This window comes from Festucalex cinctus, chromosome 18, assembly GCF_051991245.1.
Source record: "Festucalex cinctus isolate MCC-2025b chromosome 18, RoL_Fcin_1.0, whole genome shotgun sequence".
In the NCBI taxonomy this organism is placed as follows: Eukaryota; Metazoa; Chordata; class Actinopteri; order Syngnathiformes; family Syngnathidae; genus Festucalex; species Festucalex cinctus.
This window is the reverse complement of record NC_135428.1, coordinates 1,813,256-1,837,478: the sequence shown is the minus strand read 5'-3', so window position 1 is coordinate 1,837,478 and position 24,223 is coordinate 1,813,256. Positions and strand designations below refer to the sequence as shown.

Genomic DNA, 24,223 nt, shown 5'->3' with positions numbered 1-24,223 from the left:
CAGAAAAAAGAGCGGGAGTGCATGCAGCTGCGTTTAGCCGTGCTTCATAGTGAACTGCAGCGGCAGAGGAAAGCGCTTGGCAGGGAAATCGACGTGCGGCAGAAGGACGTGGCGCAGCTGCAGAAGAAAGGTAAGATGATTGGACATGCTATTTGGCAAACGGGGTTTCATTCAACTGCAATTTCAATACTGTAACGTACGTATGTTAGCTTAACTTCCATGCCGTCACACTCGCATGACTTCTCTGAGCGTTTTGGGTACATTTGCACTTGAACAAACAAACAAAGATAAATGTGAAAGCACAAGTACAATCTAATACAAGGGGTGTCCAAACTTTTTCTTTTGAGGGCCACATACAGAAAATCAGAAGGACGCAAGGGCCACATAATGTTTTGAAGAGAAATTGTGTTTAGTCCTAAAAATTGTACAAATAATTCATTTGTGCTTTTGCATATTTAGAAAAATGCTACAGTTATAGAAACTATTTTATTTGTAATATGGCAGTAGGGTTATTATAGTTTGGGAATTTTTCATTGTAGTTATTTTTTATTAGTTTTAGTTCTTTAATAAATGCTTAGTTTTAGTTAGTTTCAGTATTAGAATTATTATTATATATATATATATATATATATATGAGTATAGAGTATCTCACATGGATCTGAGCACGAGCAATAAGATTGTAAAGCAGAACCAGACTTCTACCGCCAAACTAGCACCCAGGGTCGTTCTGCTCTAACATTGAGCTAAAACTCCCGCAGCAACAGAAGTGGGGGGACTTGGTGGGGGGTGGGGGGTTGGGGGGGGCAGTTCTTCTTCAAAGAGACACAGATCAGACAGGCCATATCTCTTATTGCACCGTTGCTTTCATGTAATTCCCAGCACTGCCAATCTCTTCTTCCATCTCGTCACCAACCTTACTGGCACGGAAAGATAAAAAAAAAAATACGGCAATATACGTGCAGTTCTCTTTAAGAACTGGATTTGTCTAATTTGGATGGAAAAAAAATCCTGGTATTTAGAATATAAACTTTACCATGGATATATAATGAAAAAAAAAAAAAAAAAAAGACCACTGTGCCAGCTGCGGTTATCATTATCATGACAATAAATCAAATCGGGAACCCCACTAAAATCTCTTTAATAAGAACAACTTCAGGTGCCACGGTGCTTGGCTAGATTTCACAGTATGAACAACTGTACTGCAGTGTGGCCTGAACTCTCCCAACTCTCCAATCGGGTATTATGCCACGGAAGAGGCGGGACGCGATTTTGCACATCGGTTTGGTTCTGGTCCGGGTTGCGAACGCGCAACCGAAGGGGCACAAAGTCGGAAGCGCAAATATTTTTGAAGCAGCCCAAACGTCGCGAACCGAACCGGAACCAAACCGATGTGCAAAAACAGTCCCGACTCTTCCGTGGCATATACTCCATAGCAGGGATAGACCGATTTATCGGCCTTTTTCCGAATCTGAAGGCCCATAAAGCTGGAATCTCACTGAGCAGCGAATGCTTGCGAACGCAGCAAATTTTGTGTTTTCATCAGGATTTGTAAGATGTTTACAGACACTTTGTACTTGTTGCAAAGACATTCCGACATTTAGAATTATAATAAAAATAAATAAATAAATTAGAAATTTTGTTGAAATTTTGTAAAACTTTATTTACAGTAGAAAACTTTAGAAAACTATATTTATTTATTGGCTGCAAACACTGAAGTCCCAACACTTTTTAATTTATAAAAAAAATAATAAAAAATACAATCAATTTAGAAATTATGTTGAAATTTTGTAAAACTTTATTTACAGTACATATATATATATATATATATATATATATATATATATATATATATATATATACATTGCGCCTCATAATACGATGCGCCTTACAGTACGGAAAATACGGTACAGCGGTATGATACGGAAATGTATTTTTTACAATGAAAACTTACTTCTTCATCTCAAGTGCAAATTACACATTAAACACTACCTGGTTGTAACACAACGTGCACCCATTAAAAAAAAAATTTCCCCCATACTTTATATCATCTCTTAGCGGAAGTATATTCGACTCAACATGAAAGTCTGAAGGCGGAGAAGGAATGCTTAACCATGCTGCATAAGGAATGTACAGCCAAGAGGTATGTGTGGACTTGTCATTTTCATTTTTTTTAATACATATATTTCAGCACAGAAGACACTTTGTAATTCATATTTTAACCATCATCTTAATATGGGCATGCCGATGTTGCTCAATGTGTTGCTTAGTGACGGAGATTATTACAGCATGCACCAAATGGAATTGCTAAATTAGCAAGGACGTGTTTTCACATTTGACACTTCATATTTGTTCTCAATTCAGAGTTTGCAAAAAAAAAAAAAAATGTATTTGATTGCTTGAATTGGCCTCGGGGGTAACATGCACGGCGGCCGTCTGCTCTGCATACGCTTTTTGTTCGTCTGAGAAGTAGCAGACGGTCACAGATGGTAAACCAGATCTCCACAAGGCCAGAAAACATGAAATTAACGTCAACACGAGCACATCTGCCTCATATCAATTCCTTGGACCTACCGTACATGATGTTAATCAGATTAAATTTATGGTCAAATTTACATGGCTGTTAAATATTTGCAAAGAAAATTGCAGTCCGAGTCTTCTCTTGCCAGTGCGTTTTACTTTGAAATAAATATGCCATTGTCGATTGTTCTCTTACTACATCACACTGGAATTCATTGGGTGCATTTTATTTTTTTTTGTCCAGTGCAGAAACAGATAGTCTTTTTAAAACTATAGTCAAATATGTCATTTAATTTGAACAAATGTGTAGCTTATTTATTTATTAATTTATTTATTTATTTAACCCTTGGGCGCAAATTTGAGCTTGTTGCGATTTTGTCCAAAAAATGGCTTTTCCTTTGAAGTGTCATAACAAAGTCATTTATGAATATTTTTTTCAATTTCAACCACTCAACATGTTACCTATCTATACATATATCGTTATGTATTGATTGATTTTTTAGCTTGAATCTGTTCTGTCGCTCATTTTGTTGTCTGTTGGCATCTGCCCAGAGAGCAGTTCTTGAAGTTCAACGCCCAGCTTACGTTTCGCTGCCGCCAGCTTCTCTCCGAGCTTTCCTACATTTACCCCATCGACGTGGTGAGTGCGAAGCCCGTTGTTCAATTAAGTAGTCGTATTGAATTATTATTGGCAATTAACAGAAAGCTCACATTGTTACACATTTTTCCCTATCATAAATTGTTCCATACAATCAGTGTGTGGGGAAAATCTCTTTAGGTCATTGCTATTTAATACTTTGAAATACTGCATGGCCGCTAATTGTTTTTTTTTTAAATAATAAAATTCTTCTTTTTTCATTCCGCAGGCAACTGCGTCCGATTATGTTATCTGCGGAGTGAAGCTGCCAAATTCTGAAGACTTTCAAGGTAATTTATTGTGCACCGGCGAGCGGCACGTGTTTCGCGGTTTGACTCGGATGAGCTGCGGGAAAGGCACGCTCAACAAATATTTGATCTTGGCTAGCACGCAGCCTTTAATGTAGATATATATATATAATGTGGTCGCAACATTATTCAAGATGTAGCAGTTTTCAGTGACTTTGTGACAGGCATTAATGTTTGAAGAACATCAAACTGTTGAAATGCAGTTTTAATATGCGTACTCGGGGTTTGGCCTTCGAAAAGACAATTGTAGATTATTGCGCAATATATTGTAAAGCTGCATCCTTTTCCTGTAGCAAAGGATAATGTTACCTTCTTTTTTTTTTTTTTTTCCTTCTTCCTGTGTCTTCCTGCAGCAAAGGATGATGGGAGCGTGGCGGTCGCGCTGGGCTACACGGCACACTTGGTCCTGATGATCTCGTGCTTCCTGCAAATCCCGCTTCGGTATCCGGTCATCCACAAGGGTTCGCGCTCCTCCATCAAAGACACCATCACTGACAGACTCACTGAGAAAGAGAGAGAGTAAGTAAAACGCTGGATGAATAATACCTTTTATGAACGTTTGTTTGATCTCAAACCAAAGGAGATTTGATCAAAGTGAGTGTTGGTTTTTGTTTTGTCAGTACTTATTGACTTGCAATTTTAAAGCAATTTTCCCTAAACACTAATCTATTGCCTGTAAATTAATTTCACTCTGTGTCTGGCAAATACTTTTTACGGCCGCTTATTAATATAGCTATAGTCAACAGAGCCATCAGTTAAGATTACAGTATGTATCATTTTTACCAGAGGGCTTGACGTAACAAAAATAAATAAATCACTAAATAAATAAATTCCTTCGTAATACCAAAACAATGTTGTTTTGCAAACTTGAGAGTACTCAGAATATTACTTAACGCACGCTTTGCTACATGTATTTGACTTAGACATAGTGTCATAAAACTTTTTTTTTTTTTTTTTTTTTATATTTTGATTGTCATCTTAGTTGATTTAAAAAAAATGTAGGGACATGTCTCCATTAAAGCATATTGTGGGGGGGGAAAAAAACTTGCCCTTTAGTCCATCAACGACACAAACTGTTTTTTTGTTTTTTTTAATTATTATTATTATTATTATTATTATTAAATTTTTTTTTTAACTCCAATTAGAGACGCTGGTTACAGTCAAACTGGAAAACTGCACCATACACATTGGATGAGTGCAATTTTTTTTTTTGAAAATTCCATAAACGGTCACAGTTGTTGACAAGAAGATAATAATAGTTACGTTTTTTTTGTCTTTGTCTTTGGCTTTGCCAGGATTGTTACTGTAGTGATAAAATGTGTTCATGCACATAACTTGTAGCTTATTTAAATGATTGTTTATACATGTTTTTTTCCTCTAGTAACCAGGCATCAAGGCAACAGCTGTATTGTACGCAATACTTTTACCCTCTGGGAATACTTTATCTTGTGTTTACTGGCACTGACTTATTTCAGTAAGTTAACGTTTACAATTTACGAGTACGATTTCACCTTGTATGAATGCACCCTTTTGTTTATTACATGTGCCTGTGCATGTATTTTCTTTTTTATGTTTTCTTCTTACTAGGGGGGGTGGGGGGGGGGGCATGACAGAAAATAATTGAGAAGCACTGCCTTGACGCTACATTACTGTGTAAAAATTCACACCACCTTTTGCCACAGCGACGTATATTGGCTTGTAGATAAGCGTTGACGCTCGCACATCCACATTTGTCATCCGTAATAAGACAAACAGTTGGGAGTAAGCGTGTGAGGTGAAAAAAGTGAGACATTATCAGACTCAATGATTGAACGGCCATTGCGGCATGTGCGAATAGGTCATGACAACAGCTGGAGAGGATCAGTCGTTTTTAAACTCCCACGTGACCTTCCCTCGCGTCGCGATATATTCGCCTCTCGTTCCTCCGTGGCAGGATATTCACACAAGGATATCCAGCATCAAAAATAAACCTTTAGGCTGTCTTGCTTGACAGACACAACAATCCATGAGCGTGCACGAGTGGGAGGGGGTCAATGTTACAGGAAAGTTCCACGCCCCCCCTGTCAGGGTTTATGACCCCAGGGGCCCTGGTGGGGTGTGCTCACACTACAAAATGATGTGTGGGCAGACGGAAAGCACCTAGCCAGCTCTAACAATGTCAAAAAAAAAAAAAAAAAAAAAAGCAGGTGATTAAAGTGTCGGAAAGAGGCAGTCAATTGAGACAAGTGAGGTGACATGTTATTGGGTGCTCAAAGTGTGGCAGGATTAGCAAGGCCATCTAAATTCACATCTAAAAATAGTCATCATAAAACAGATATACCAGCTGCAAGTTCACATTAGAGCCATACAGAATTTTCCGTGTTTTCTGTTTATTTTACGCTCCATCCATGGGACAAACATCGCACTGTTGCCCCCCCCCCCCAGAATATTCCTCCAGAAATGTCATTAATTTAACAGTGTTTAACGTAGAGGACGGCTTCAGCGTATGCAGCTGCCAAATGATGAAAAGTCTTCCATTTCCGCTCCCTTTCATTTCTCCCACGCACGTTCCAACTGCAGTCACACAACTGTAAAGGTTGGCGTTCAGTGACGCACTTTTCCGCTCACGTTTCTCGGTGAAATATCTGTTGGACGCGATCATCACAATTGTCGCGTATTATATTTATTTACCGCATACACTGGGAAGTCCCAAGATTTTTTTTTATTTATTAAAAATAATAATAATAATTTTAAAAAGATTGTTGACATTTTGGAAAGCTAGATTTATAGTAGAAAACTATTTATGTATTTATTTATTTACTGCAAACACTGGGAAGTCCCAAGATTTTTTTTTATTTATTCAAAAAAATAATAATTAAAAAATAAATACATTTTAGAAATTATGTTGAAATTTTGGAAAGCTTTGTTTACAGTAGAAAACTATTTATTTATTTATTTATTTATTTACTGCAAACACTGGGAAGTCCCAAGATTTGTTTAATTTAGAAATAAATAAATAAATAAAATATAGAAATTATGTTGAAATTTTGGAAAGCTTTATTTACAGTAAAAAATTATATATTTATTTATTTATTTATTTATTTACTTGCTTAGTTTTGAATTTAGCTTAATACATGCTGATGACCCTGTAAGTTCCCTACAATTTCTGTTACATTTTTTAATTAAACAAAAGCTCTCTATTTATATGTTTAAAATGAAAAAGAAAAGGCGCCCATTTAACCTGCCATGCATGTCTTTGGAATGTGGGAGGAGACGGGAGTACCCGGCGAGAACATGCAAACTCCACCCAGCAAGGCCAAATTGTTTTTTTGTATTAACAAATGTAAAATTGGCAATGCTTGAAGTCTTGAAACGATTTTTTTTCTCTTTCTCTCCTGTCATCAGATTCCCTTTGTATCCCCGAGGAGAGCGCTTCCATTTTGAATACGGCGTCTACTTGCTCAACAAGAACATTGCTCAGGTGAAATATCGACACACGGCGAATGCAAACCACATAATAGAATGTTGAAGACGTCCACATTTTAGGGACAGAAATGCATGAATGGTAGTGAGGATGTAGTTTAGGATAAATGAAATCTACGTATGCAGTTTATGACTGACAAAGATGGGATTTCACAGTACCTTTCAAAATGTGTTAGAAAAGAAAAGAGATTTTCTCCACAACAGTGACTTTGATACGAATATTTTTTGTTTAGTGATGCTCCGTCAAATTAGGTTTAATGTTAGAAAGGCTTTGATCATTCACGTCAGCCTTGAAAATGTTCTATTTCATCAGATTGCGTCATGTTTCATTTGTAATTCGCAGCTCTAGTTAGGGCCCGAGCAGCTGCCGCTGCCATCTTCTGGCCATAGTGAGTGGGTGTTTCTGATTTCACAGCTCATTGACCCGGCTGCGCTGCACTTGGACGTCGTGCTGACCACTGATAAAAAAACAAAAACGTTTATGGCGGCACACATCGTGATTTTACTCAACGGTATTCAACGTTTTTGGCAGTCAAAGAGTTAAGTACCAGTAATTCAAACTTTTTTTTTTTTTTTAATCTCAATTGTCTCAATTTATTTAAACCATATGCTTCTCTATTTTGATCTTCACAAAAAAAAAAAAAAAAAAAAAAAAAAAAAAAACACCTTTGGGTAGAGTTGAACTCTTGACCAATCTGTTCATATTGAAGTACACATAATGGCCATTAATAGTACAAAACTTTTCACTTCTAACATTTAAATGTCAAGTCAAAAGACACTGAAAGGCTGCATTTTTATTCCTCAATCCAATCTCTTTTTTTTATAGTTTGTCATGCCAGCAATGACGAATAATAAAGGTTGATTTTTGCTGAAAAGAGTGAATAAGCTATAAATGCAAAAAAAATTAAATTGCGGCATTGTTTTACTGTGTAAGGAAGCTACTTGTTAGCCGTTTGGGTTTAACATACTCTCGTTGTTGATACTTTGCACACAACAAAATATTGTATTGTTGCCACGAATTCATCGTGGGCTCCACATGTGGATCCGTCTGGGTAACAGATGATGTTGGACATCTGTTTTAGAACGACCCGAGTTTGAATCTGTATCGCTTTTATGGACAGAGGTGAAAACGATCTGCCGAGTCTGTAAGTCCGTCTTGTCTGGATCTCATTTGCGACAAGATTCCTTTGAACCGTCAAATATGCAATTGTGCGTTCAGTTGCTTTATTAATGTTATCAAATGAAAAACGTTTGACTCGTGATTTATCGCAACTAATTTTGTTGCTTAAGTTTATTTATTTTTTTGCTTCTCGAGGCGGCAACATGTGCCTTCTATCAGTGGTGAAATTAAACTTTCAGCAAGAGTTAAACATCTGATGGCACCCCACGGAAGATTCATGAAGTCGACTCGTCTGAGCGCACCATCAGGATGTATGCTTTTGATAAAAAAAAAAAAAGAGAAAGTTTAAAGGTGGGAATTGTGTGCGTTTAGAAGACGACTGGGCACCAGATTTTCACGAGTAGATGAAGCTACCTCATATCTTTAGGTTCTGATTTTCTACATTTTGTCCATTTTCCTGCGGCGTGTCTGATTGCTGAAGCGGTAATGAGAAGTTCCAACTTGCATATTTCTTCTCGTTAGATCTTGCTTGATTGTTGAAAGGGTCCGTAAGGCATGTACTGGAGGTTCAATTGTAACTTTAAATCAATCATGGAGGATTTCCATTACCCTCACTTTTCAAGCAATTTTGTTAAAAACATAAAAAACACCTCAAATATCGTATGTGTCGAAATAGAAGTATTTTGTGCATTCCCTGCAGTCATGTGACTAGCCGGGTCAGCACAGAGTTCATCTTTTGTTTACTGAGGTAAGTCTTCCATGTTTCTTTTTGGGCCATTTCACACCGTGACATCCCGGCAGAATGCCATGCTGGTGGTCTGGTGCCCACGTCAGAGCGCCATCTGCAATTAAGAGCGGCAATTGCGGCTCTATAAAAATGGTTATTACTCATAGGGAAGCCTAATAAGAGGCTTGTGAATGTGGAAACGTGCAGAAATAGAGCTTATTGGCCCCGAGATATTTCCCTTGGAAAGTCGGTCGTCTTTAACTTGAAAAGTGACTACGAATAAAATTTACAACTGAAAACGTCGACAAGTATGACCTTGTCCTCAAACCTGCAACCTGGTTTGATGCCAAGTAATTTAATCATCTTGTATCTGCCCTTTGACATCGAATGTTGTGACTTTTCAGAGGTGGAACTTTTTTTGTGGCTGTTGGCCAAGTGCAAAAAAGTACAAAAAAATAAATAACCCAAAAGCTGAAGGCAACAAAGCAGAGAAATTAGAATGAATGGTAAATTGTACTTTTTCACCTTACAAGGCCCACAAAGTGCTTTCCATTCAACTACTCATTCACCTACCGATGACGATCAGGAGCAACTTGAGGGTTCGATATCATGCTCAAGGATACTTTTGATGCCATCACAATGGGACGGGATCAAACCCACAACCTCTGGGTTGTGAGACGACCACTCTGCCACTGATTCAGTGTTAGATTTTCCTCACAACAGAATTATTGGCTTGATCTGTGACAGATCTCGTGTTTGCAGTTATCTTTAGTTATCAGTTATACGCAATAAACTGTCAAGAAACTGTACAAAAAAACAAAAAAAAAGATTTGGATTTGTTCCCAGGACCTCTCGTAGTGTACGTATGTGGGAAACGAGAAGACAAAGTGCTATTTGATCCCTAAAGCGTTGCTCCTGGAAGAGAGATCTACCTTGGAATGTCTCAAGCATTTATCACCATTTTCACTACTTCGGAGAGGAAAAGGTGGAGCTCGACGGCCTGAGCGCGATTCGACTCCACTGTTCAACTATTCCGGGTTTCCAGCTGAGTCTTGCGTTTCATGACTCACTTTTCAGTACATTCCAAAGACAAATTGTGTAAAAACGCTACAGTTTTGTACACGATTCCTTTCATTTCATATTGAATGCGCACACACACAAACAGAAACTTCTTACGCGCTGCAAATATCCATACGTATTTATATACATAACTCGGATTGGCCGCTCACTTTCTCAGCAGTCTCAACTTCTTTGCTACTGCTAATAGTAAATGTCAGTCATGGAAACTCCAAAATATCGAGGAAAGCAAAATAATCCGTCCATTCACGAGGAGATTAGAGCAAAATTGTTCGCAGCATGAAGCCCACAAACCAGATATACATCCTCCATATATACGAAACTATTTTCATAGGGGCCTTGTGGAAATACTGCACATGCATAAAAATAGTTGGTCCTTGTAAGTACGCCACAATGTTTCTCTTCCAGAGGAAAATGATTCATGTTGACTTTCTCTGTTTTGAACTCAATCATCGCAATTTCTAATCATCAGTTATGATGCCCATCCCCATTTGCCACCATCGTCAATAAGCATGCAGGCAATGATATTGCTTTTGTTCTTCGAGATGCCAACATAACTGACAAATTCATTTCCCTGCAGTGTTTGAACATCGATCCACTTTTTTCTTTTTTTCTTTTTTAGCACATAATGCTTTGGAATTAACTCATTTGCTCCCAATAACGTGTAAATACATTTTTTTTAATGTTTTAAGTGTCCCAAAGACGTATTTATACGTTTTTGTTTTTTTTATGCTAGAGCATACAGAAGGCTTTGATGCAGCCTCTCAACTGCAAAAAACGGTTGTATAAATGGTAGTTATTACACAAACGGCCAGCAGGTGGCAGCAGAGCAAAGGAGATCAACCAGGGCCATATAGAAAAAAAAGCTCAATTACTTACAATTTTGAATAGATTTGTGAAAACTGATGAAACTTCGCTCTCTTCTAATGCTAATTGCTGCAAAACGGAAACAGATAAACATACTTTTTTTTCCTGATGAAAGAAGAGACTTTAATCTTTCTTTTTCCATGCTTTTATAGCAATTGAACACAATATTCTGTGGGCCTTGCAAAAGCAGTCAAAATCCAGTAAAACAGCCGGGAGCGAACGGGATTGCGAAATGTGAAAATGGCGGCGAGTGAACGAGTTAATACTACAAAGCACTCAGGTTTTGCATATTTTCAAAGCCGTGTCTGATTGAGACATTATCGAGTTTATAGGGCTGCCATGGAGGATTGATGATGGCGGGCGTGCCAATTTTGCAAACAGGAAGTTGCCCTCAGTTTTGGGACTTCACATAGGCCGTGTCGGTTTCGGGTTGCTTGACTGCAGCACCACAGCAGCACCACGGTCTCTCTTTGGCGAGAGTAATAATAACCCGAAGGTCAAAATGATCTTGAATGATTCTGACTTTTCTAATAGGAAACAACAATAACAAACAAAACAATCACGACATGAGCAGAACTCATTCGGACTGCAGCGACCGATCGTTGGTGATCTCACAATCTGAATTTTCGATTGATCTCGCACAACCGTTCCCACAATTATGTAAATCTGCCGACGAGGTTTGGCGGCAATATGATACTTTTGTCAAGTGTAACAAGAAGATGTGCGACTGAACAATCTGGTTTGAATTTGACTCAGGCGGGCTCAGCGAATGCGCCACACCTGTGTTACATTAAGCAGAAAGAAGGGGAGAACGACGGGTGTTAAAGGGCCGAGTGCGCCACTATTAAATGAAGTTTTCAGTAAGGAATATTGAAAAAAAAATTGCTTGAATAAAGGCTTGTTGAAAATTTAAAAGGAGGACGGATGAGCAATGATTATTACATTCCACGTTGAGGAACACGGTAAATTTTGTAGTGTAAATTTGACTATTTGAGTAATTTATGACTATGTAGATATGGAGCAAATAGACTCAGTTTTAGAGTAAACTAAGATTTACACTAGGAAGACAGTAAAATGGGAAAAAAAAAGGTACTACTTGGATGGTTTTTATATTTATGCAATCGAGTTATTGTAGTTTTTTCTATTTTTCCCTTTAAAAACTTCCGCTTGTTTTCCAAATGTGTTGTACGTATTTTGGGTGTCATCAAAGGTGGAAATTTGGTAAAAGATTTTGAAATTATTGACCTTGGTCTTATCATTTTTGGCATCACAAAAATCTTGGCTTTTGAAAGGTGATTAAAGGTGATTTGTCATCTCTTGGCTTTTTTTGTCAAATAGACTTAGAGTCAACAACATTTCAGACTCATAAAAACTCAATCACCTTTTGTCCACAGTAAATTTTCCACCTTTTTGAGTCCTAAAATCGAAGGACAGTCATTCAATTTCACCTTTTAATCTGCAATGGATCGTTTGAGCTTCCAATGTATTCATAAGACCTACTGACATACCAACCAACGCCCAAGACAAAAAAACAAAAACATTTGTGCATCTATTTATATCTCTATGATGATTTGTTTGAATCTTGCCGCTAAGCTATGCGCTCATGAGTAAGCGGCCTATTAAATCAGGCTCAATCGGTTTTAGTGTGGATGTAAAGAGAAGAAGGGAGGTGTTGTTGCTATGGCACCTGAGTGGAAAGAACAGATGTCAGCTGGAATCGACGCAAACGTATTTGTGTGTGGGCCCGTGGATGTCCCGAACGTGTGACACGATGCTCTTATCCTGCTCGGTGATATCGAGCAAATAAACTTTGCAGGTCAAGGATTGGTTGGATGTGACGGTGTTTGAACTGTGAATCACTTTTTTTTTTTTTCCCCCACTCATTTGTTTTTTCATGCCACCCACATGTTACTTCGTGTCTCCCTACACTTGGCTCATTGCCTCACACGGCTGTTATCAGCTCAGGATGTCCATCGTGTATCCAGAAACGTAATAGCCTGCGGTTATGAGAAGAATTGTGTCAAGGTGAAGGAATGTGTAAAGTCCTGATTTTGTTTTTTTTTTCTTTTTCATTTCTTACAGCTGAGATATCAACATGGCTTGACCACCCCAGACCTGCAGCAAACGCTTCCCAACCTGAAGAATTTTCTGGAACACGGCTTGCTTGTCCGATGGTAAGACAAAAGAATGCCGGCGCCAAATATAAGGAAAGATTATCGTATAGGTCGCTTGCACATCGTAATGCATCATGGGAGTTTTTTCTTCGGGCGCCATCTTGGGTGTCCGCCGGTTCACAAGGTACACTCGTGAGTTACACGGTAGAGCTCATCAACCTGATGTAATTTTCGCAGTATTTTCACGATTTACCGGAAGATCAAAAACAAAGATACAGGCAGAAGGTGTCTCTGTGTGGTGGGATTGATCCTAATTACGTCCTGACCAAGGGTGAATTTTTTTTGACGGAGAAAGCTTGCTGGCCAAATGTGACATCTCTGGACATCTTTCACTACCTCGTGTTGACAACATGCTCCATAACACGCCAACAAATCCCTGGAGGCTTACAATTATTTTGTAAGCGGGTGGATACAGAGTGTAAACTTTAACATCGCATCAGAAGAAACTGTTGCTGTTGCACGTAAGTAAACCACATGGTGTTGGTAATTCTGCACACAAAAATGTTGATTTGTTCTCAGGCTTCCTGTTATCATTGTGTTTACATGCACAGCTAGGTTTACCTGATGTGGTTTTTCTAACAATTTGATAACAGGCAAATATGGCAGAGCGTATAAGAATAAAAAGTAACTATGCACAGCCTCCCCGTGGCTTAATTAAATTTAATGCTACCCTTTCACTAGTTACATGTTACTTAATCAACTTATTCTAAATGGTTAAGGTTAACCACTCTCAGAGGACGTATTTTTAGTTTCAGTTTCCAGTACAATAAAACGTGTTCATGGTAACTACTGAGCATACTGACAGCTTTTCTTATGATCTCACGGTTAAGGAGGCTGTCACAACACCCAATTTCTGTCTGGTGCCGGATGGCAACAATTCCCATCACTTGTCACGACAACACCAATAGTATTACCAGGTATGTATGGCTTTACTTTTTGTAGTTTATTATTTAATTCTATGTTTCATATTTTCATTACAATGTTTGTAATATTTTCAGATTCAGGCACAGATGAGTTTAACTGGACGGACTTCTGCGACTTTGTGGTGTGGACAAAGTGTGATTGAGCGAGTCCACCCAGATCGCTCGTTTTGGCCAGCTGGAAAAGCCAGAGTTTTTTTTCCCAAAATCCCCTCCTTACCTGAACTGCTCGGGAGAGCATTTACTAGATCAGCAGTGGACTTCCAGTGTTCCTGCTCAGCCGCTGTCACCTACCACTTGCTCATGTACTTCAAAGATGCGGAGTAAAGTAGTTTTTTTGTGCTGCAGCACATTGTAAAATCAAATGATATCACTTGAAGTGTGCCAATCTAGACTGCCTTTTGGAAGTCTAGATTGGCACAGTGGACAGTGGTTTTGTGACAAGTGTGAAACAAGGATTATTGGGAAAACTGTAACAGTACTGGTACTTGTCTTACATTAAACAAATTTAAAAGAGAGCAACTTTTTCCTCTGTACATAGCATAATGAAAGTCATTGCATACCCCATCAACATTACATCATACCGTCATACTCTTAAAATAATGGCCTAATATTTTGACACAAATTATCAACCCTCGTGAGAATAAGCAGTAAGGAATTTTAATGTAAATATCTCAGGATGGTAGGCACCTGTGCTAAAATAAACTGCATTAATTAACAGTTCAATTTTATCCCTGAAATTACTACATCTAATCATTATTCACTTCATTTTTTGTGCTTTTAGAAATAATAGAGATTTATGCCATTACTTTAAGAGGGACCATATTGCCATATTGAGTCAAATCCTGTCATTTGTATTATGTATAGCTTTGTAAACAAACCCAACAATAGAATTTGTATATTCGCTGCCTTTATTAGCGCCAAACAAACAGTCGCATGTTGTCCTCCTTCAATGCTCGCCTTCGTTTCCATCATGTCATTGGCAATCAAGTCGGTGTGGCATGAGATCCCTAAAGAAATAATAAATAATAATAAAAAAAAAGATCACAAAAAAAGACATACCAGTAATAGGTTTAATATAGTACAGTAGTATAGTTTTTTTGTCAGTGTAAAAGAAATGTACACATTTTGTTGCATTTTTTAATGTATGAACATTGCTACAGGCAAATACTTATTTCTATAAACACTTCCAAATGTCTCTAAAATATAAGGTGCGTGTACACACACAAACATAAACACATACATTCACTCATGCATACAATATATCATGTAATGAATTCTGAGTGGCATACCAGTGTCTGATGTCAGCAGTACTTGAGGGTACAGGTTACTGGAGCCATCTGGCTGCATAACTGCAACAAACTCTCTGCCACTTCCGAGTCGTCTTTTCTTTGCTTGTCTCTCCTGTGCACGTTCATATCTTGGCACCGACTGGGCTGAGACAGATGTTGTAACTTGGGACCCAACTTTAATGTTGGAGCCCAGTCGGGATGATTGGACAGAAAAACGGGCGCAGGGCGACCTGTTAAAATAAACAAATATATAAACAAATAAAATATGGAAAGACTGGTTATTTTACCGCAGTAGGGTGGCCGTGAATAAGTTCTTTAGCATGATGTGTAGGCTACCGAATAAGTTCTTTAGCATGATGTGTAGGCTACCGGGGTCTGTTTTCTTGCATCACCCCCTTCTGTCTCTTTTTTCCAAGTTTACATTTTGCCACCAAAAAACATGTTATCGGCATTAAGAGCCCAAGACTAATCAATCCAATTTCAGCAGTAAACACTTTGCACTGGCACTACTTGGGTGAAAATGTTCGATGTTAGCTTTCGGCTAACGTCCGCTAGCCAGCTTGTACTACCGAACTTGCTTGCTCATGAATCCAAAACATAAGCAACTTGCCCATATATGGGCGGTCGAAACGTTATTAATCCTTATGCATTAAATTAAATAAAGGTAAACAAGCTTACCGCTCACAAAGTGATCGCTGCACACACGAGCCCAAAGTAACGACTTCCCTCCGGAGTCCGCACTCCTCTGTCTCCAGGCCCTGGTTCCTAATTATTTTTCGGAATTCGGAAAAAAGACCGACCATTTTCCCCCTTGGCTTTGTTCGAACAGCCAACGATGCAGCAACAATGTACCATTTTAAACGCAGAAAACAAACGTGATAGATACGTGTTAGACCGAATCGCTACGTAAATGGAGGCCACCCAGCATGGCGACTACGAGAAATCCGAGGCGGAAGTGACGACATGTGCAAGCGACCTATATAAGGTATATTATCGTTCATTAGGGAAGATCTTGGCAAGCGTGAAACATTCGAAAGAAAGAGAAGGAGAGATTGTAGTTCAAGGTACAGTACTGCACGACACGTTAGTAGCTTGATCGACTTCGCTTGCACTTTTCAATAGCTTTGCTCAGAGAAGCAGCAGCGCAGTGTGAAGGTTTTTTATTGGCCAACATGTGTTTATGGCACCAGGAGGAGAACGTCTTGATTGAGCAAATGACATGGGAATTAGCGTCGACTTTTGTTCATGTTCTTGTTGTCTCGACACACGCACGCAGACCGAGCAGGATGCATGCTTTGATCTCATCCATCTTCGGGCCCTTCCACTTCCCATTAGGAGGTAATCAGAGGAAAGGGCCGTTGAGGGCACCAACTTTTGATGGCTTCTCTTATTTCAAAACAAAAGATTATTCAATTAATGCGTGTAATACACGTTTGGGGTCCTTGAGAAGGGAAACGGAGATGAAAGACAGCTTTGTGCTCGATCGGGCAGGGAAGTTGCCAACAACGGTTTCATTTAACTCTTTGACTGCCAAACGTTATCAAAAGACAACCCCCAATGCCAGCGGATTTCGAGCATTTTAACTCATTCTTCGAAGCAAACACAATATTGTGTTCTTTTGCTACATAAACAACATGGCTACCACATGAAAGATCGCATTCCATTCTTTCATTAGAAAAAAAAAGTACGTTTCTACCTTATTCCGTTCTTTAGTAATCAGCATTTGAAAATAGGTCATTTGAGTGACATTGAGCAAAAATTGAAACCAAAAGATACATTTTCTCCACAACAGTGACTTTGATACGAATATTTTTTGTTTAGTTGACGCTCTGTCAAATGAGGTTTAATGTTACAAAGGCTTTGATCATTCATGTCAGCCTTGAAACCGTTCGATTTCATCAGATTACGTCATTTTCATTGTAATTCGCAGCTCTAGTTAGGGCCCGTGCAGCTCTAGTTAGGGCCCGAGCAGCAACTCATTGACCCGGCTGCGCTGCACTTGGACGTTGCACTGACCACTGATATATTCACAAAAAAAGTAATTGACATCACTTAACGTTTATGGTGGCATACATTGTGATTTTACTAAATGTTATTAAACGTTTTTGGCGGTCAAAGGGTTAATCAGCCGTTGAACAGCCAATCCCCTTGGATTGCCGGTCCGCGAAGATTGTGGACTTTGACACTTTGATGTTTGACAATTTACTCATAGAAGCAGGCATGCTACATTTCTATTCTTCTTCACAATTGTCCGACATGTCACAGTCTTTTTCAACAGGGTTTTCAAGGTCAATGTCAGGGGCCCCTTTTGAAATAGGCTGCCATGTGTTTGATGGTGAATTCATCCATCAAACAAGTACACATTCAATGCATTATACTCAACATGTGCGCCCATATTCGGCGGCCATTTCAAATGAAAAGAGTGCGGCAATTCAGTAGCGAGCATGAATCTTCTGAGATCACAAAAGAGAATCTTTTTCACCTTTGAACCCACTTAAGAGCCAGCCGAATGGTCTGAATAAGGAGTCTGCTTGTATTATAAATGGTCAAGCCTATCGGAAAAGGGGAGGGGCCGCGTTTAAGCGGATTTATGGCCTCACTACTCTGGCGAGGTGGGCTGCTGCAGATCGCGGGTCTGTTATCGGTTACGGCGGAAAAATGTCTGGCATACTTGGGCGAGCGCCTGCTGTGCACTCGTGGATGACAGCGAAAGTGCGAGCGCGTAAATGTTGTCAAGTGGAGTGCGGCTGTCGTTCCCCGGGATCACAAACAGATTTTGGGGGCATCTTGAAATTTGATGAAATCCAAATTGAAATTTTTTGTGAATATATCAGTGGTCAGTGCAAACGTCCAATTGCCGGGTCAATGAGTTGTGAAATCAAAAACACCCACTAACTATGGCCAGCAGATGGCAGCGGTAGCCGCTCGGGCCCTAACTAGAGCTGCGAATTCCAATGAAACATGACGCAATTTGATGAAACCGAAGAAATGTGTGCCCGATTGCTGATTTTCGTATTCCCTTTCCTCCACAGTGATCAGCAGCATGTTTCGAGCGCCATCCCGGTGCCAGCCAAGTCTCACCTGGGCGTGCCGACCGCCTCGGAAGCGGCCTACCCGCGGCACACCAGCTCCCCGGACCGGGGCCTGCGGAAGAGAGCGAGTTCGGAGGCTGACAAGTACAAGACAAACCCGCCGCCCGGTTATGGCACGACCGTGAGGGAGGAGCCAGCCACGGTAGCCGAAACAATGCAATCGTCGCCACCAAAACTCTTGTCTTCCTCCCTGGGTGCCAAAACGGCCTCACCTGACCTCACAGAGACCGCCGAACCCAACGAGGAGGGAAAAGAGATGGAGGAGATACGCAACAGAGACACGGAAGTCCACGAAGATCGGACTGAAGAGCAAAATCCCCGTCGCTCTTCCACACTGGAGGACACGAGCGAGGACGAGCGCACAAACGTCATGAACGGTTCTCTGGCGGCGGGCCTGATCCCGGGTCCCGGCCCGTGCTGCTCGGTGGAGCGAGCCGAGGAGATCATGGGGACGGAGGCCACCAACCTGGGCCCGGGCCCGGGAGCGGGACTCCGGGCGGGATTGGAGCTGGCCGAGGAGACCCGGATGGAAGACTACCGCTGCATCCCCGTGGACCAAGCGGTCGCCGTGGAGTGCGACGAGCAGGTGCTGGGCGAGCTGGACGCCGCCGGCTTTGAGGAGTTCTCCAGACGCATCTACGCGCTCAACGAGAACATGTCCAGCTTCCGACGACCGCGCAAAAACTCGGACAAGTGAGGCCAGGTGGACTGAAGGAGAAGAGGCAGGCATAAGAAAGAATTTTGGTCAGGGATGTGACGTGAGAGGACAATAGTGGAGTTATTACGGCATCGTGACCAATTTGCACTTACTATAACAAATTCCATAACATATTTGAAAATGAAACGCAGTTACAAGTGCAAGTATCGGGACAGCTGGCTTTTGTTTTTGTTTTTAAAAGCTGCCATTCATATATTAACAATTGATTCAGTAATACAGATAATTCAATGCATTTCTTTAAATTATTCATAAAATAGTCCAGAATATGAATCATATCTTCTATAAACTCATATAGTGAAACATGAAACATGCACTCATCCAGAAACATGTTAAAAGCAATCCCAAACAATATTTCACTGCAGATGCTCAAAATTTACTTTTCATACTAATATGCCTTAGGTTTAAAGCAGAAGTCAACCCAAAATTTTTCTTTACAATAATAGGCTATAAATATGCTATTCTGATTATTGTGTTGCTGGAGTATGAATGCAAAAGCAAAATCTACCAATTTGAATCCATATCAGGTGTAGCCATTTTGCTACTTTGCTGTCGACTGAAAATGACATCACAGCTGCTTTGGGTCAGGTACCGGCCAATCACGGCTCAGATTGTGAACGTCACATGACCAAACTCAGAAAAAAAAAGGTGAACCGTGATTGGTCCTTACCTGATTTCTGAGGCACCGTGATGTAATTTTTTTCAGCAAGAGACAAAATGGCCACCCCTCTGAGATAAATAAAAACGGGTGCATTTTGCTGCTCATCTCATATTCCACAAACGCAATATTAACGATAATGCCGTCGTAAATTGTCGGGTTGACTTCCGCTTTAATTTATAGCGGACATGTTTTTGCATGCTTCACTCTTGAACGGGCAAATCGTCACCACGTAACACATTTTTGATCTCGGACAACCGTGGCCGCCGGTGATGGGCATAGTAATCGATTAATTGATTTTTTTGGAAGTGTGGTCAATAATGTGGAATTGTTTATCGATTAATGTCACTTTCCACCAATTGTGGCAACAAGAAAAAACACTGTCATGGAGTTTAGAATATTGCGGAAGAGATTCACCATTAAAATATTTTATAAATCACAATTATATTTGATCAAGACCACTTTGTAAACGCCCATCCCGAACGATACCAATGGACGCGTATGCCAATATGAATTCATAAGATGCTTGCCGAGCCTTGCATGGCGATGGTAAACGGGCGCGTGCAATTTGTATGTGTGCATGCCAACGAGATGGTCACATGACCTTACGCAATGACCTTTTTTGAACGAGCACGAAATGGAGGCGGTGGCTGAGATTCGCTAGCATCCCCGTCGACATGGCAACCTGTCAGCTGATGACCGCACTGGACCATCATGATTGTGTTTTGTTTTTTTTTGACATTGATAATGACCTTTGTAGACCTTAAATGTTGTGGTTGGACGTCTCTGTAATCGGTTGCAATGTCTCACTCAGGCTCTATTGCAAGTGTGATGTTAATTATCTCAATTCATTCGTCTGAGATTTCATCTCGGTGATCTGAATACTTCCTTACACTGGTATTCAGGAAAACAAAAACAAAAAAAGTCTGCTTATATGTTGTGTTTTATTTTCACATTCATTAAATAGTGTTATAGCCCCTAAATGAAAACAAACGTGTATTGTTAAATTCTAAACCCAACCATGTTGTTTGGTCCTGATGTGGACATCTGCAGTGTGAAAATCCGCCACCGGCAGCCCCACGTTTTCATTTCAGCTCCATAGTTCCGCCTCAGTGGACTTGAGGAGGTCGTGTATGTAAGATGACAAAGAGGAACCGTATGATGATCATTTCCATAAACTGCAAGATGGTTCCGTAAGTCACCGTGTACAGATACTTTTGTATGGGTTTCTTTTTTGTTATTAAAGACTTGCAGTCCAATTGGTGTGTGCTTCTCTTTTTAAGTGGGATCTGATCGGATTATTTGTTTTTATTCATTATTCTTCATTGGGTGAAAATTTTACGCTTTTTTTATGGCACAATTTTGGGTTTGATGCATTGCAACAAAAAAAAAAAAAAAAAAAAAAAAGTGTCCCTGGTTGATCTCCTTTGCTCTGCTGCCACCTGTTGGCCGTTTGTGTAATAACTACAATTTCTGCAACCGTTCTTTGCAGTTGAGAGGCTGCATCAAAGCCTTCTGTATGTTCTAGCATAAAAACAAAAAAAAACGTATAAATACGTCTTTGGGACACTTACATAAAAAAAACGTATTTACACGTTATTGGGAGCAAATGAGTTAATATACAGGAACAATACGTTTGTCTAATACGCAGTTGCTGTGTTGCATATGCAGTGGTATTGATTGACAGATGTAGTTTTATTTATTAGTAGATGGATTGACATTTGATATAGCACTTCCTCACTTTGTTGTCCTCCTGTGAGCGCCTCGTATTTATTACATCGGGGGACAAAAGTGCAACGGAGTCGAGCTTTGGCGAGCACCCAACTGCGGTTTAACGTCAACGCGGAGCTCGAAAGTACTTTGTCATTCATTAGCAAGTTGGGACCTCATATAGCGCCTCGAGCTAGCTTCGTAGCTGGGTTCAACAGGTGCCTTGGGACGATGTTACAAGTGGATAAGGGGGACGGGACAGCTCCAGTGTCCAGTCAAAGTCCAGATCCGGATGCTTCCATTCATCTTGGAACCGCTGCAAATCGGACGGTCGACGGTAAGCTGGAGCTTGTGCTCAGCTGTGGAAACCATCTCCTAAACGGGACTATTTGGATACGGTCCCAGTCACCTCAATACCGTTGCAGCAATAAAAAAAATAAAAAAAATCTTTGCTTTGCGGCCAAACCTTTCCCTGACCCATTTTCCACATGTTTGCGGCAGCCTTATGAAATGATGTCCGGCTCTTTCCGAGCGATAAATCAACTGAACAAATGAGGCTCACTTGAAACGCGGTGATGTCACTGCACTCATGTGACAATCGCGTTGTAAATTCACGCTTGAGGATTTTAGGATGTTCTATAATTACCTACCAAGAGGATGGCTCAATGAACCACCAAAACATTTTGCCTGCAGCCGACAATCATGAACAATAAGCAAAGGCGTATCATTGCACCTTAAGGGAAAGGTTAGATTTGTACCGGATGATCCTATTCCCGTCCTGCTGCCTGATGATGTACAGGTTTTAAAGTCAATGTGTTTTCGTGGATTACATCACGTCTGCTCTTCTTTCTGGCCGTAGGCCCGTTTTCAATGTTGCTTTTGAGGAAAAACGGTGCCCCCCCAATCATGGTCATGATCTCATCACCTCGCCACTCGACACGTTCCACAGAACTGCCTCTTCAGTTAGACCGTAGCACACCCAATAAACCAGTTAAATATCCATCTCTCCGTTCTCTGACCTTATCCAGACTGCCTTAAGACACCTCATGCTGAAATCCACTGGAAGCTGCCACTCTGCTCAACTTCTAGTATAACTCACAGGCCACGTTGAGCACCAGTTGCCCAAGCCTGATCTAATGGATTCCGTCTACTCCTTTCTTTACTTTAGGCTTTTCTATTTGTGACAATGGAACTGTCGAGTTATATATATATATATATATATATATATATATATATATATATATATATATATATATATATATATATATATATATATATATATATATATTATTATTTTTATAACTCATTCAGTGCCATTGACGACTATATACGTCAAAGATCCATTTTTAACTGGGCTGGAAGTGAATGAGTTAACTAGATTCAGTTACACAACTAGACATTTGTCATTTCTCAAGAAATTGTGTGTGAAGTCTGAAAGGCTGCATGAAAAAACAGTATGTTTATGTACAGCACTTTGTATACAGCAATGCCTGTTCTTAAAGAGCTTTATAAATAAAGTTGAGTCAAAGCATGGTTGACGTTAGATCAGGTTTTACCGTCACACCGATTCATGAATATTGTGGCTCGAATTTTGCATCTTGCAAATCCGAATGGCAGAAGTCATTGGCCGTAGAGTTCCTGTTTTATAAATGTCAGATGGTCGTTACTGAATCCAATAACGAATGTGTCAAATGTTCCACACGCTTACATGTAACTCCTGTCGTCACTGCTGTTATGAGCAACCACGACTGATTGATTTTGTTGGTTCATGGTCTGACTTGAGCTCACTTTGACTTCAGAAGTATTCGTTAAATTAGTGCAATGCTTTCTTTCTCTCTCTCTTTTTTTTTTCTCCTATTCTTGCAGAGTAATTTACTTCGAATAATGGTGGATTCTTCACGGATCTTTCAGCCCGCCCGAGAGCCAATTGGCATTCGGCCGTCTCTTCATTATCTGCGTCCTTTCTGTTCTCTATTAGTACTACTTTTGTATTATTTTATCTTTCTGAGTTCACTTAACCTGTGCTCGCAAACAACTTCGATTTCGACCCTTGTGAGACTAACGGTTGCAGTTTTTGGCACATTTTGAGGCGAGAACCAAGCCAGGCGTTCTGTGAGCTCAGATAAGATTTGACGTCATGCATGTAATCTCCAGCAAACGCACATTTGGTTCTTCACCTTAAATCGCTTGTTTTCTAACAGTGACCGCATTTCCAGATTACAACGATTATCTCGCACGTTAACCGCTCGGAGGGATCCGTCCAAAATGCGCTCGACTCCTTAATTGTGTTCGCACAACGGAACAATCTCGTGAGTTTGCATCACTAGCCCGTTTTTAGGTGTGTCTTCTAACTTCTGCTTGCCACCCAACGGAAGCATCAAGTTACAAAAGAATGTGACTTCAAGATTTATATTCGGTTGACAAGTCAGCCTTATTTGTATGTGAATTACATAATACATAGTAACATACCGTATGATGCTAATGAATGCTAAGACGTTATGAAAACCAATTTGAACCGTAAAATCAGTTTTGGGGTCGAATATATTGTTCTCTCAAATCAAGTCCACTTACAGCCATTAAAATAGCTAAAACCCTGTCAACAAAACTGAGTACACTCCTATGTGAAAATGTCCAAAATTAGTACATTTTCCCAAGATATTATTTTGCATTGGCTGTATTTTGAGTTATTTTTGTGTAAACAATTATTGACAGCTATATTCTGGTCTTGTCTGTTTACAGTTGAATCTGCATCTTCACCAATTGTGCACTAGGCAATAAATCGAATTAATTCGATACATCGTGATTTCAAAAAAATGCAGGGATGCAAGTAAAAAAAGGGGTTTAACAACAAGGTAAACAAGGTACTCTGTGAAAATAACAAAATTAACAAGAGCCAAAAAATCGACTAAAGCAACGAAAACAGGAGGGAAACGAGACATGGCATGGC

General features: G+C 39.9%; 1 protein-coding gene and 3 long non-coding RNA genes across 6 annotated transcripts in view; 2 read left to right on the top strand and 2 right to left on the bottom strand.

The window, feature by feature from the left end:
- The window catches only part of uvrag (UV radiation resistance associated gene), a 30,854-nt gene extending 10,029 nt beyond the window's left edge, over positions 1-20,825 (top strand). For all 3 annotated transcript variants that reach the window (XM_077505386.1, XM_077505387.1, XM_077505385.1), the window contains 8 exons: positions 4-130; positions 2,056-2,140; positions 3,070-3,157; positions 3,384-3,444; positions 3,816-3,981; positions 6,847-6,922; positions 12,798-12,889; positions 18,134-20,825. In XM_077505386.1, coding sequence (XP_077361512.1) covers positions 4-130; positions 2,056-2,140; positions 3,070-3,157; positions 3,384-3,444; positions 3,816-3,981; positions 6,847-6,922; positions 12,798-12,889; positions 18,134-18,890 — 1,452 coding nt within the window. In that variant the 3' untranslated portion in view covers positions 18,891-20,825. The remainder of the gene's footprint in view (positions 1-3; positions 131-2,055; positions 2,141-3,069; positions 3,158-3,383; positions 3,445-3,815; positions 3,982-6,846; positions 6,923-12,797; positions 12,890-18,133) is intronic.
- Positions 3,700-24,223, bottom strand: part of LOC144006517 (uncharacterized) — a 57,677-nt gene continuing 37,153 nt past the window's right edge. Inside the window, exon 4 of the long non-coding RNA XR_013279851.1 lies at positions 3,700-3,965. This is a non-coding gene — a long non-coding RNA (uncharacterized LOC144006517). The remainder of the gene's footprint in view (positions 3,966-24,223) is intronic.
- LOC144006515 (uncharacterized) lies at positions 12,948-14,327 on the top strand. Its single transcript, XR_013279850.1, has 2 exons — positions 12,948-13,806; positions 13,888-14,327. It is a non-coding gene; the product is annotated as an uncharacterized LOC144006515 (long non-coding RNA).
- LOC144006518 (uncharacterized) lies at positions 14,703-16,076 on the bottom strand. The gene is made up of 3 exons (XR_013279852.1): positions 15,780-16,076; positions 15,102-15,331; positions 14,703-14,819 (listed from the first exon to the last, which is right to left on the bottom strand). It is a non-coding gene; the product is annotated as an uncharacterized LOC144006518 (long non-coding RNA).